At 44.6% G+C, this 14978-nt stretch overlaps 1 protein-coding gene across 1 annotated transcript in view; it reads right to left on the bottom strand.

The window, feature by feature from the left end:
* The window catches only part of LOC110505832 (metastasis-associated protein MTA1), a 73034-nt gene continuing 58056 nt past the window's right edge, over positions 1-14978 (bottom strand). Inside the window, exons 15-18 of the mRNA XM_036962418.1 lie at positions 14207-14296; positions 13818-13973; positions 5330-5478; positions 1-735 (exon numbers count right to left, since the gene is read on the bottom strand). Of these exons, the coding sequence (XP_036818313.1) occupies positions 5369-5478; positions 13818-13973; positions 14207-14296 (356 nt within the window). The 3' untranslated portion in view covers positions 1-735; positions 5330-5368. The remainder of the gene's footprint in view (positions 736-5329; positions 5479-13817; positions 13974-14206; positions 14297-14978) is intronic.

Below are 14978 nucleotides of genomic sequence, written 5' to 3'. Positions count from 1 at the left end.
AAATCTATTATCATTTTAATTACATCATTGAAGCATAGATGCATTACTTGTGAAAAAGGTAGAAAAAACAGCATGTTTCAGTTTTTCTCAATAAGTTAAACCTCTCTGGTCAAATAGGGTCGGGCCTGCTCACAAAACAGAATCAGAATTCTCTTGAAGATTTCAAAATAATAATAAAAATAACCAAGGAAGTATACTTATGTCATTGAAATTAATGTTCATCTCCTTGCCATATGTTTAATAAACCTGTTAAAAAAAGATGCAAGTGGCTTATATTACAATACAGACAGTCCTTCTTTCACCCTTTTCCACAGGGGTTTTCCACGCAACAACAAAAGCAGTTTTCATGAAACTAAGTTCAATCTTTTTTTTTATTTTTATTATCAACAATTAAACTTAAGCTTCGGGTTATAGTTGGTAAAAAAAAATAAACAAAAATAAACAAAATAATAACGATAATAATAATTACAGTAATGACAGTAATAACAAGAAAGGTTAAGTAATAAACACAGTCCTGTACAGTCAGGCAGTCTTCTGATAGGCCACAGTCTTAGTTCTATTCCTTCCATTCCAAAAGACGATTGGTTGGTTGGTCTTTGACAGTTTGCAGGCTCATGCTGATTGTGTGAGATGGAGGCCAATCATTGATGGTGCTGCGGCCTCCAGCCCTGCTCCACTCAAATCCCCCCCAACTCCATCTTTGGATGTGGAAAAATGCCTTCCCATTTCATTTACCTGGGGTAAGAAAACACAAGAAGAGGGTTGAGACTTAATAATCCACTATATGATTGTAGTGCACAATACTGTATTATTTAACACACTGTTAATTGAATACTTTTGGAATATCTAGTATTTTATAAGCCCATATGGACAAATGCATCTTAATATATAATATATTATACAACGGGTGGTTCTAATCCTGAATGATGGTTAAAACCGCATTCCAGCCGGTGTCTATTCCACAAGTTACCACCGGCTAAATCTATGACGTTAAAATGCCTATTTACCCTGTTCCATCTGACTGCGCAATCCACTGTCTCATCAGCCCAGCCAGGCAATTTATAAACTTGATCTCCACTATAACCCTAGACATTATCTCTAATTTATTTTAGACTAACATGTAGTTTTCAACAGCAGAGATTTGTATAAACCTTGCTGTCTGTCTTTCCGACATTTGCAACATTGTTTCAATGTTCAAATTTGTTCTCCAGTTGCCCCATAGTAATGAACGTGTCGGGACGAGACACACAGGCAGGCAGCATTTCTCAGCCAGTCTAAATGAATCAGCAAGCATAATTTTTATGGATATAAACAAAGAAATGTCAATTGAAAAAAGGTTAAAAAAAACAAGGTGCAGCTAGTTTGCAGTCTTTCTAGCTTCAGTTTGAAGTGTTTGTGTTAGCTGTGTTGTTGGATAGCTCCTCTGAACAACAGCGTCCTAATGAGAGAGCACATTTTCTATGCCAGGCGAAATCGCACCTCATTAGGTCATTATTATGGATGTATCCAAATAAATGTCACTAGAAAACCGCTTAAACAAATTAAAATGTATTTATTTTATTTTTTATTTCACATTTATTTAACCAGGTAGGCCAGTTGAGAACAAGTTCTCATTTACAACTGTGACCTGGCCAAGATAAAGCATAGCAGTGCGACAAAAACAACAACAGAGTTAAACATAAAAAAAACGTACAGTCAATAACACAATAGAAAAGAAAAGAAAAATAGAAACATCTATGTACAGTGTGTGCAAATGTAGAAGAGTAGGGAGGTAGGCAATAAATAGGCCATAGAGGTCGAAAATAATTACAATTTAGCATTAATACTGGAGTGGTATGTGTGCATATGGGGGTGAGGTAGTCGGGTGTGCTATTTACAGATTGGCTGTGTACAGGTACAGTAATCAGTAAGCTGCTCTGACAGCTGATGCTTAAAGTTAGAGAGGGAGATATAAGACTCCAGCTTCAGAGATTTTTGCAATGTGTTCCAGTCATTGGCAACAGAACTGGAAGGAAAGGCGGCCAAAGTAAGTGTTGGCTTTGGGGATGACCAGTGCAATATAACTGCTGGAGCGTGTGCTACGGGTGGGTGTTGCTATGGTGACCAGTGAGCTGAGATAAGGCGGAGCTTTACCTAGCAAATCATATAGATGACCTGGAGCCAGTGGGTTTGGTGACGGATATGTAGTGAGGGCCAGCCAACGAGAGCATAAAGGTCGCAGTGGTGGGTAGGATATGGGGCTTGGTGATAAAACGGATGGCCCTGTGGTAGGCTACATCCAGTTTGCTGAGTAGAGTTTTGGGGGCTATTTTGTAAATGACGTCGCCAAAGTCAAGGATCGGTAGGATAGTCAGTTTTACGAGGGTATGTTTGGCGGCATGAGTGAAGGAGGCTTTGTTACGAAATAGGAAGCCAATTCTAGATTTAATTTTGGATTGGACATGCTTAATGTGAGTCTGGAAGAAGAGTTTACAGTCTAACCAGACACCTAGGTATTTGTAGTGCAGCTGCAAATGCAGCTACTTTGCTGTTATTCTGGCTGAACTTTTTGACGTGACTGTAAGTTAGCCGTAGTTGGCTAGCTAGCAAACAAGGGATAAGAATGTAGCCAGTATGGAAATGGAAACATTTAGAACAAACAACAGGGTCGCGTCCATAGATACAGAAAACAAAAAGACTGAACGACTGGGTCGCGTCTCTGGCAACCGAACCGATTGATCGAACGACCAGCCGGCTTGGGTATCGACCCTAGATATCGGGACTGTATCTTGTGGAAGGATAAAATAGTATGAATAAATTCATTTAAAAAAATAAAAATATGTCAATCATTATTTCAATATGTTGGTAACCCGTTGTATAAAGTGATAATGCCCTCGTCTCGGGCCTAACAACACCCATAACGATATATGCTCTGATATTATAACTTCATTACACCACAGATCGTCATCCTGTCAACGGGACAGTTGTAAATCATGCAGCGCGTTGTGTCAAGATCTCAGATTTTAGAGAAACAACAAATTATCGTCTGAAAGATGATATATATGTTAATATAACTGCACTGTCCAATTTACAGTAGCTATTACTGAGAAAAAAATGCCACGCTATTGTTTGAGGAGAGCTCCTAACAACAAAACCATTTTTTCACCGCGATAGGTTTGATAAATTCACCTCTGAAGGTGAAATGTGTACTTACATTCTGAAATCTTGCTCTGATTTATCATCCAAAGGGTCCCAGAGATAACATAAAGTGTCGTTTTGTTAGATAAAATCCTTTTTCATATCCTAAAAAGGTCCATATAGTACGCATGATTGATTTTGTATTTCCACTCGTTCAATTTGCAAAGAAAAGAATCTGTGAAAATCTCACTCTAAACGTTGTTTGAATGAGTCAAATCACGTTCGTTATCTATTCCTCAGAGATCCTAGAAGGTAACAAGACGTCACTATTTCATTAGGGGTGTAGTATATCCTATAGGACACCATATTTGGTCAGAGAGCGACGGAATATGGAATATGAATGTGAATGTCTTCTTTACGATTTGCCCAAATGTACCTGGGGACTTCACACTAAAAGTCTTGAGGATCAGTCATACTCCAAGTTATCCATCTGAAACGTTGCACATACTGTCATCTTGTGGACACTATTAGAATTACATTCAGAGTGATGTCTCAGACTCCAGTATTTATGCTGCAGTAGTTTATGTGTCGGGGGGCTAGGGTCAGTTTGTTATATCTGGAGTACTTCTCCTGTCCTATTCGGTGTCCTGTGTGAATTTAAGTGTGCTCTCTCTAATTCTCTTTTTCTTTCTCTCTCTCGGAGGACCTGAGCCCTAGGACCATGCCTCAGGTCTACCTGACATGATGACTCCTTGCTGTCCCCAGTCCACCTGGCCGTGCTGCTGCTCCAGTTTCAACTGTTCTGGCTTATTATTATTGGACCATGCTGGTCATTTATGAACATTTGAACATCTTGGCCATGTTCTGTTATAATCTCCACCCGGCACAGCCAGAAGAGGACTGGCCACCCCACATAGCCTGGTTCCTCTCTAGGTTTCTTCCTAGGTTTTGGCCTTTCTAGGGAGTTTTTCCTAGCCACCGTGCTTCTACACCTGCATTGCTTTTGGGGTTTTAGGCTGGGTTTCTGTACAGCACTTTGAGATATCAGCTGATGTACGAAGGGCTATATAAATAAATTGTATTTTATTTGGCTATAACAGTGGCCTTTCTCTTGCATTTCAAAGATGGTGGTAAAAAAACACTGGTTGGTTTTTTCTTTGTATTTTCTTCTATCAGATCTATTGTGTCTATTGTGTTATATTCTCCTACATTCAATTCACATATACACAAACTTCAAAGTGTTTCCTTTCAAATGGTACCAAGAATATGCATATCCTTGCTTCAGGGCCTGAGTTAGAGGCAAGTTAGATTTGGGTATGTCATTTCGGAGAAAATTGAAAAAAATGGGGCTATCCCTAAGATTTATTGAAAACAGGATGCATGTTTTGGAATATTTTTATTGTGTACAGGCTTCCTTCTTTTCACTCTGTCATTTAGGTTCATATTTTTTTACCTTTTTTGACTAGGCAAGTCAGTTAAGAACAAATTCTTATTTTCAATGACGGCCTAGGAACAGTGGGTTAACTGCCTTGTTCAGGGGCAGAACAACAGATTTTTACCTTGTCAGCTCAGGGATTCGATCTTGCAACCTTCCGTTTACTAGTCCAACGCTCTAACCACTAGGCTATTGTGGAATAACTACAATGTTGATCCATCCTGTTTTCTCCTATCACAGCAATTAAACTCTGTAACCGTTTTAAAATCACTATTGGCCTCATGTTGAAATCCCTGAGCGGTTTCCTTCCTCTCCGGCAACTGAGTCAGGAAGGACGCCTGTATCTTTGTAGTAACTGTATTGAACATGTAGAACGAACAACTGGGTCGCATCCATAAATATCGAACCAATCAAACTAACATCTCTAGCAACCAAAAGATGAGAAAGTATGAGTTATCTTGTAAAAAAAATATATATATATAAAAAATTCCCTACTGGTAAATGTGTGCTTTAGTATTGTTTTCTTTGGCAACTGTGGTATAAGTGGGATAAACACCTCAGTTCTGTACATTACCTTGGAACAATTAACTCTGCAAAGGGATGAAGCCCTGTTCATTATTTCCAAGGTAATGTACAGAACGTCGCCGTTTATGCCTTACATAATATACCATTTAGCAGACGGTTTTGTCCAAAGCGACTTAGTCATGCGTGAGTGTCCATTTTACATCAAATCAATCAGCAATCAATCAATTCGTCCTTGAATGAGAGGTTTCCTACCTTATATGAAGGTTGTAGTGAGATGCCTGCTGTGGCCAGTCAGTCCAGTTCATGTACCTCGTCCTGCTGCATGGGGGCAGAAGCGGTCCTGCCTGGCTCAGCTGTTCTCTTGGCCATGATGTCCCACTGTGGGGCTTTGGGCTTTGTTCCTAGCAGAGGACAGAGGGATATTAATTCACACACAAACACATGCATGGCAAATGCCGCATTCATCACTTTGTGACTTATGCTGATGGAGCAGCAGCAATAAAATATGACCTCTCCTGCCCCCTGGTGGTCTATGTAGAACTGCATGTTCATGTCTGCCATGTCTCTGCCCTGCACTGCAGGAGAGCCAGTGACATACCTCTTGTCCCAAACCCCAACCCCGAGGACAGAAAGACATTGCTACAGACAGACAATTACAGACTCAGACTAAACAATACTCTAATCCAACTGCTCTGTTCATACAACATATCAATGAGATTGACCCGAAATTTGCAGTAGCCTATACATGTTATTCATGTAGTAGTGCAGTCTGTGATGTGTAGCACATTTCTTTAAGCTCAGAGGATGTTTCCAAAACCAAGGAGAGAAAGACATGGAGTGCCGGTCAGACAGCACATATCCATGGAGACTTGGCTCACGTCCAAACTCCAAACCCAGAGAAGATGTCTGTAGCTACTAGCTAGTCTGCACTGCAGAACTAAAACAACCACTCAGTGTAGGTAGCCTATTGACTTATCTCCCCCTCCACATTTCACTCTCTCTGCAGGACATATTAACACACATTTTTTATTATTTTTTATATGTGCTCTTCCTTTCTGAACAGGGCATGGACATAACATGGATATAACTCCAAACCCACTCCCTAATGAGTGTGGTCTGGTCCAGGAGAGGAGGGTTGTTACTGGTGAGGTCCCACCGGACCAAACTACCCCTCTAGTCTCAGATAGTTCCTGGCTACCTTCTGTTACCATGACAACACCCACCATATAGCCTGGAGCTATATAAACCACAGGGAGAGAAACCAGCATTCACTACAACCTACTGAGATGGATATACAGAGACACAGAGAGAGACAGAGAGAGAGAGGATATATGGAGATGAGAGAGCGAAATGGGGAGAAAGAGCGAGAGATATAGAGGGAGAGCGTGAGGGAGATGGAAGGAGAGAGATGGAGAGAGGGAGAGAGATGGATAGAGGGGGAGAGATGGAGATGGAGGGGGTGATGGAGAGACAGAGAGATGGAGGGAGAGAGAGATGGGGGATGGGAGAGAGAGAGGAGAGAGCAGGGAGGGGGGAAAATAAACTGGTGAGGAACAAGGTTGGGTAAGGAGAGTAAGAGAAAGAGAGTGAAAGGTGAAGAGTTGGTGAGAGAAAAAGTAGACATCCGTAACCACAATTACAGTATATTGAGACTGAAAGGGAAACTGAAAGGGAGTGGAGGGGTGGAAAAAGGGTGGTGGAGGGGTGGAGAAAGGGTGGTGGAGGAGGGGTGGAAAAAAGGTGGTGGAGAAAGGTAGAGGTGGAGAAAGGTAGTGGTGGAGGGGTGGAAAAATGTAGAGGTGGGGGAGGGGCGGAGAAAGGTAGAGGTGGGAGAGGGGTGGAGAAAGGTAGAGGTGGGGGAGGGGTGGAGAAAGGTAGAGGTGGGGGAGGGGTGGAGAAAGGTAGAGGTGGGGGAGGGGCGGAGAAAGGTAGAGGTGGGGGAGGGGTGGAGAAAGGTAGAGGTGGGAGAGGGGTGGAGAAAGGTGGATGTGGGGGAGGGGTGGAGAAAGGTAGAGGTGGAGGGGTGGAGAAGGGTAGAGGTGGGGGAGGGGTGGAGAAAGGTAGAGGTGGGGGAGGGGTGGAGAAAGGTAGAGGTGGGGGAGGGGTGGAGAAAGGTAGAGGTGGGGGAGGGGTGGAGAAAGGTGGATGTGGGGGAGGGGTGGAGAAAGGTAGAGGTGGAGGGGTGGAGAAGGGTAGAGGTGGGGGAGGGGTGGAGAAAGGTAGAGGTGGGGGAGGGGCGGAGAAAGGTAGAGGTGGGGGAGGGGTGGAGAAAGGTGGAGGGGTGGAGAAAGGTAGAGGTGGAGGGGTGGAGAAAGGTGGATGTGGGGGAGGGGTGGAGAAAGGTGGATGTGGGGGAGGGGTGGAGAAAGGTGGATGTGGGGGAGGGGTGGAGAAAGGTGGATGTGGGGGAGGGGTGGAGAAAGGTGGATGTGGGGGAGGGGTGGAGAAAGGTGGATGTGGGGGAGGGGTGGAGAAAGGTGGATGTGGGGGAGGGGTGGAGAAAGGTGGATGTGGGGGAGGGGTGGAGAAAGGTGGATGTGGGGGAGGGGTGGAGAAAGGTGGATGTGGGGGAGGGGTGGAGAAAGGTGGATGCGGGGGAGGGGCGGAGAAAGGTAGAGGTGGGGGAGGAGCGGAGAAAGGGTGGTGGAGGGGTGGAGAAAGGGTGTTGGAGGGGTGGAGAAAGGGTGGTGGAGAAAGGTAGAGGTGGAGGGGTGGAGAAAGGGTGGTGGAGAAAGGTAAAGGTGGGGGAGGGGTGGAGAAAGGTAGTGGAGAAAGGTTGAGGTGGAGGGGTGGAGAAAGGTAAAGGTGGGGGATGGGTGGAGAAAGGTAGAGGTGGGGGAGGGGTGGAGAAAGGTAGAGGTGGGGGAGGGGTGGAGAAAGGTAAAGGTGGGGGAGGGGTGGAGAAAGGTAGAGGTGGGGGAGGGGTGGAGAAAGGTAGAGGTGGGGGAGGGGTGGAGAAAGGTAAAGGTGGGGGAGGGGTGGAGAAAGGTAGAGGTGGGGGAGGGGTGGAGAAAGGTAGAGGTGGGGGAGGGGTGGAGAAAGGGTGGTGGAGAAAGGTAGAGGTGGGAGAGGGGTGGAGAAAGGTAGAGGTGGGGAGGGGTGGAGAAAGGTGGATGTGGGGGAGGGGTGGAGAAAGGTAGAGGTGGGGGAGGGGTGGAGAAAGGTAGAGGTGGGGGAGGGGTGGAGAAAGGTAGAGGTGGGGGAGGGGTGGAGAAAGGTAGAGGTGGGGGAGGGGTGGAGAAAGGTGGATGTGGGGGAGGGGTGGAGAAAGGTAGAGGTGGGGGAGGGGTGGAGAAAGGTAGAGGTGGGGGAGGGGCGGAGAAAGGTAGAGGTGGGGGAGGGGTGGAGAAAGGTAGAGGTGGGGGAGGGGTGGAGAAAGGTGGATGTGGGGGAGGGGTGGAGAAAGGTAGAGGTGGGGGAGGGGTGGAGAAAGGTAGAGGTGGGGGAGGGGTGGAGAAAGGTAGAGGTGGGGGAGGGGTGGAGAAAGGTAGAGGTGGGGGAGGGGTGGAGAAAGGTGGATGTGGGGGAGGGGTGGAGAAAGGTAGAGGTGGAGGGGTGGAGAAAGGTAGAGGTGGAGGGGTGGAGAAAGGTAGAGGTGGGGAGGGGTGGAGAAAGGTAGAGGTGGAGGGGTGGAGAAGGGTAGAGGTGGGGGAGGGGTGGAGAAAGGTAGAGGTGGGGGAGGGGTGGAGAAAGGTAGAGGTGGGGGAGGGGTGGAGAAAGGTAGAGGTGGGGGAGGGGTGGAGAAAGGTGGATGTGGGGGAGGGGTGGAGAAAGGTAGAGGTGGGGAGGGGTGGAGAAAGGTAGAGGTGGGGGAGGGGTGGAGAAAGGTAGAGGTGGGGGAGGGGTGGAGAAAGGTAGAGGTGGGGGAGGGGTGGAGAAAGGTAGAGGTGGGGGAGGGGTGGAGAAAGGTAGAGGTGGGGGAGGGGCGGAGAAAGGTAGAGGTGGGGGAGGGGCGGAGAAAGGTAGAGGTGGGGGAGGGGCGGAGAAAGGTAGAGGTGGTGGAGGGGTAGAGAAAGGTAGAGGTGGGGGAGGGGTGGAGAAAGGTTGAGGTGGGGGAGGGGTAGAGAAAGGTTGAGGTGGGGGAGGGGTAGAGAAAGGGGTGGTGGTGGAGAAAGGAGGGGGGTGGAGATAAGGGGGGTTGGATGGGTGGGAAAAGAGAGGCAGCAAAAAAGTAGAGGGAGACAAATACAAAAGATACAAGATGTTGGGGAGCAGATTAAAACCACAGGAGGGTTAGGGTTAGCCAAGAACTAGGGCTGTGGCGGTCACAACATTTTGTCAGCCAGTGATTGTCAAGCAAATAACTGTCGGTCTCACGGTAATTGACAGTTCATTAGCATAAACACATTTACCATCTCCTGGTTTCCACACACAGCCTACAAGTCATTTTAAAAAGTCTTAATAAATCCATGTAATATAGCCTACACCTTCACAATGAATCCATTATTTATTTTAGACCGGTCTAAAGAAACATGATATGAAGAAAATGTAGTCTATTTCAGAAGAACAGAATAGCATACTCTGAGTTGTCCTTATGTTAGGTCCTGATGTGGCAATGTCAAATGGCTGTGGGATACACTAGTTCATTTAGCAGTTTACTGACACCGGCCATATTCAACGGGTGTTGTACACACGTCACGTAACGTTAGCTAACGAGCCAGCCAACCAACGTTAGCCATGGTATTTTTGATATTATTTCAGTGTATGAAGAATTCAATTGAACAAAGCTGAATAAATGTAAATATTTTCTACAAACGATCTGAGGGAGTGCGCACATGCGGCTATTCTGTGTTGAGCGGTTAACAAAGAAATAAGTACTAGAGGTCGACCGATTATGATTTTTCAACGCCGATACCGATTAATCGGACAATTTTTTTTAATGTATTTGTAATAATGACAATTACAACAATACTGAATGAACACTTATTTTAACTTAATATAATACATCAATAAAAATCAATTTCGCCTCAAATAAATAATGAAACATGTTCAATTTGGTTTAAATAATGCAAAAACAAAGTGTTGGAGAAGAAAGTAAAAGTGCAATATGTGCCATGTAAGAAAGCTAACGTTTAAGTTCCTTGCTCAGAACATATGAAAGCTGGTGGTTCCTTTTAAAGAGTCTTCAATAATCCCAGGTAAGAAGTTTTAGGTTGTAGTTATTATAGGAATTATAGGACTATTTCTCACTATACGATTTGTATTTCATTTACCTTTGACTATGTTCTTATAGGCACTTTAATATTGCCAGTGTAACAGTATAGCTTTCGTCCCTCTCCTCGCTCCTACCTGGGCTCGAACCAGGAACACAACGACAACAGCCACGCTCGAAGCAGCGTTACCCATGCAGAGCAAGGGGAACAACAACTCCAAGTCTCAGAGCGAGTGACGTTCGAAACGCTATTAGCGCGCACCCCGCTAACTAGCTAGTCATTTCACATTGGTTACACCAGCCTAATCTCGGGAGCTGATAGGCTTGAAGTCATAAACAGTGCAATGCTTGAAGCATGAAAGTGCTGTTTGAATGAATGCTTACGAGCCTGCTGGAGCCTACCATCGCTCAGTCAGACTGCTCTATCAAATCATAGACTTAATTCTAACATAATAACACACAGAAATACGAGCCTTAGGTCATTAACCCACCGTTCCTAGGCCGTCATTGAAAATAAGAATGTGTTCTTAACTGACTTGCCTAGTTAAATAAAGGTGTAAAAAAATACTTTTAATTTAATTTTTATTTTATTTAAAATCGGCCAAATCGGTGTTCAAAAATACAGAATTCCGATTGTTATGAAAACTTGAAACCGGCCCTAATTAATCGTCCATTCCGATTAATCGGTCAACCTCTAATAAGTACTCCTATATGCTTAATTTAGAGTTATTAATGTAACTTTAATTGTTCTACAAACGTTGAGCTATATGTATATATGTAACAAAAATGTGAAATTGTGATTAGTAGAGACTCAGAGCTACAAAATGGTATATAATACACTGTATTTGAAGAACAATGGGAAAGTAATTCTGATTTGAAAGTTGATCAACTTGTAAACTCACTTTTGAGAAAATCGCCTTTGAATGTTCTGCTAAAGAGCCATCTACACCCATTCAGCATCATTCACACCCTCACCCTAACCTTTAGCCCCACCCATTTTGTTTCGCTCTCTAAGTGCACACTTGACGCTCTGGCCGATGATTTGTTTACCTCTGGATAATATGAAAACAGCCTAACCAGCTCTGCTGTCAACAATTTCATTACGCTTTTTTGCAGAAGTTGACACCGGCCATATTCAACGGGTGTTGTACACACGTCACTTAACGTTAGCTACCGAGCCAGCCAACCAACGTTAGCTAGTCAGACAACAATGAACAGTGCCAACAATGCCACAGTGCTGGGATCTAACCAACCATGTTCAATGTTAGCTAGCTAACATTAGGCTCTAACTAGAACAGCAAATGGCTCTGGGAAACGAATAATAACAACATCAGCTCGGGAGCCAGCCAGCTAATGTTAGCTTGAAACAACTTTCTGTCAAAATTACAAAACGTGTAATATCTGAAAAGGTAACGTTAGCTAGCTAACGCTAGACTATCTTACCTGTATACATCATTGTGCATGGACGGGTCTCCCTGTCAGGAATGCCATGCCTTAGTTTGAAGATGAAATCCGGAGACAGGTGTTTTCTCCATCTCTTTAGCTATCATACTCTAATTCCACTGATTTCAAAACTTGATCCTCCAGAAAGTGGACAGCCACACTTATGCAGCACCACCACACAATACATTTAACATAAAGCTGCATTCGACAGGATTACCAACACAGACTGACGATCTTCTATGGCAGACCAATCTGAACTCCGCTTTCGGGATGTCCAGCCCACTCATTATCTCAGCCAATCATAGCTAGTGGGAAGGTTGCTGACTTTTTCTGTGGCTTAACCAACAAGGCTCGTAATTTAACAATTGTATTCATATTTACAGATGGCATACCAGTTTGTTATCAAGGCACATGTTCAAGAAGGCATTTCTGCAACAACAAAAAAATGCATTTTGATAAAAAAATATTTTTCACATTCAAACGGCTCTCCTGTTAAGTCGTGACTTGCAACAAATGCCTAGTTTCCTGAATCGGGTCACATCCCCTTTGTGGCAGTAATGCACCCTAAAAATCCATGCCTTTTGCGGACCGGGGGGCAGCGGTGTGCCCTTCTCCCTGAGTGTGATGCGCAATCCGAAGCGTCTCTCATGGCTCTCCGTCACGTGATCAGGTCTTTCACACAGGCTACAAGACAGACACATCGGGGACGCAACTGTGCATGTCCTTATCCAATTCCGAGGTGCATATTGAAGATAGTGGATGAGCTGTCCACATTTACTTTTCGTCAGCCAACAAGATGAGTAGGCCTAACGAACAGCAAAAGAACTAGCCTATGTCAATCTACTATCACCATAGTACAGAATTTGACCTATGCTATGCGAGAAATAACACAATTTAATAAAGCCTCTTAAATATTAATTGAAATAAATATTCCAAACAGTCTGGGACAGTTGTGGGATGCGATAGATCTCAAATTACTACAACCACTAGCATCAACAAAATCTTTTTTACACAATGTGGCTGACGCAAACAGATCAGAACCTTTAGCTTAAAATGTTGATAAACTATTAGGCTATTTCTTCACATTATAAGCGCAGCAATGCACACATGTACAAATGTTCCATTAGCCCGAAAACACCATTATCAAAAGTGACCGCACTTGCAATTATCCATGTAATTCTTTATTATTAAGGTGCATTTTATGGTGAAAATGATCTTCCCCAAACTTGAAACTCTCACGCTGCATACAGTCTGCCAGTTAGGCTCTACACCCCTTGTAAAGAGTATTAATGTGCTTCATTTTAAGAAGTTATTTGGCCACTTTAGTTGGGATACAAACCTTATTAAAACATATAGGCCTATGGGTTACGCTACATGAGGTGTGAGACTCTGATTAGAAAAAGTCACACAAAAAAAGGTATTGTTTCTTATGCTGGGCATCATTCACAAGTGATAGGGTAATATTGTCACCCATCACACTAGACTTGATTTAATCTTGTCTTTACATGTACTATTTGTTATGATTTAGAATTGACCATAATCACGTACCTGTATCGAAACAGGGACAGCTGGAAAAATACATGTAATCTATGAACATAAATAGCCAATGGAGGAGGTTTTTCCCTGTGGTTTATTTTCATGCCAGCCAGGTAGACTATACTCCTGTTGTAAAGAGAAGCAATGTGCTAACACACAGGAAAGTTGAGAAATAAATATAGTAGGCCTAACCTATAGAAAGCTGATAGGATCCTCCTCTTTTTAATAGAGGCCATCACTCTGTTTTCTGCCACAATTGTATAGCCTATAGAAATGTGGCGCAACATGAGCTCTCATGAAGTGTGTGATTAGATTTTCGAAATTTTTTCCATTGATGTCAGAATGATTAGAGGGACAATAGAGTGCTGAGTACCAGACAGTTATCAAGTTTGGTAGGCTACTAATGACCAGCAGCAGCATAAGAGCTTGGAGAAGCCTAATTACCGTGATTAAACGGTCATGTGGAATTTGACTGCCTTCATGACTCGTGACCGCCGGTGTGGCGGTAATATGGTCATCGCAACAGCCTTAGCATGACAACACTGTCTTCCATCTACGTCATCCTCCTCCAGCCCCTGTCTACCTCTGACCCTCTCCTCGGTCTCTCACCGTCCATGCCGTTGTGCTGCTCGTAGGTGCGTTTTCCCAGGATGGTGGGTGATCCGTTGTTGAGGATGTTAGGCGTCGACTTGATGGGTGTCAGGCTGCCCGTGGTTACGGTCTGGCCGCGCGGGAGGTCAGGTTTGGGTGGGCACGGGTGGGCCTCTGGCCATGGAGAGAGGGAGGGGAGAGAGAGAGAGAGAGCGAGAGAGAGGAAGGGAGAGAGGGAGGGAGAGAGAGAGATGTTTGAGTTTAATCAGCAAAGTTATGAATTTCAAATCAACACTGGCTAAAACAGACTATTAATTTAATAGTAATTTAATATAATTTAATATATGCCATTTAGCAGACTGAAAATTAGAGACTTCTCTATAGATGGGTGAGAATGAGATTCCCACCAAGATATCGGACCACTGACTCCAGAGGCTTCCTGTCAACCGGCTTCAGCGGCAATGGCTTTTTGGGCTCGTCTGGCAATCGCAGTGCACCTGGAAAACACCACAGCACAGGGTTAGTATGTGTAGCTGTTACATAAGACCTTTAAAAAAATAAAAATACAACAGAAAAGGAAAATGGCATTTCTTATTGGACAATTACAATCTCTCCCTGTTTTACTCAGTCTCCTTTGTGTGGTGCTTTAATGAACAGGACCCAGGTCTACTCAGTACTCTCAATAGGCCTTGATTTGACCTGTGTTGAGGGGGAGGTCTTGATTTGACCTGTGTTGAGGGGGAGGTAGGAGTGGAGAGGGAAGGTAAAGGTGGATTTTTTTTGTGGAGGATAGGAGTGGAGGAGCGGAGGATAGGAGTGGAGGAGCGGAGGATAGGAGTGGAGGAGCGGAGGATAGGAGTGGAGAAGCGGAGGATAGGAGTGGAGGATAGGAGTGGAGGATAGGGGTGGAGGTTAGGGGTGGAAGAGAGGAGGATAGGAGTGGAGGATAGGGGTGGAGGAGTGGAGGATAGGAGGATAGGAGTGGAGTAGCGGAGGATAGGAGTGGAGGATAGGAGTGGAGGATAGGGGTGGAGGTTAGGGGTGGAAAAGAGGAGGATAGGAGTGGAGGATAGGGGTGGAGGAGCGGAGGATAGGAGTGGAGGATAGGAGTGGAGGATAGGATAGGAGTGGAGGATAGGAGTGGAGGATAGAAGTGGAGGATAGGAGTGGAGGATAGGA

The sequence above is a fragment of the Oncorhynchus mykiss genome, chromosome 25, assembly GCF_013265735.2.
Source record: "Oncorhynchus mykiss isolate Arlee chromosome 25, USDA_OmykA_1.1, whole genome shotgun sequence".
In the NCBI taxonomy this organism is placed as follows: Eukaryota; Metazoa; Chordata; class Actinopteri; order Salmoniformes; family Salmonidae; genus Oncorhynchus; species Oncorhynchus mykiss.
Note: the sequence above shows the minus strand (reverse complement) of the source record. Positions and strands in the feature narration are given on the sequence as shown.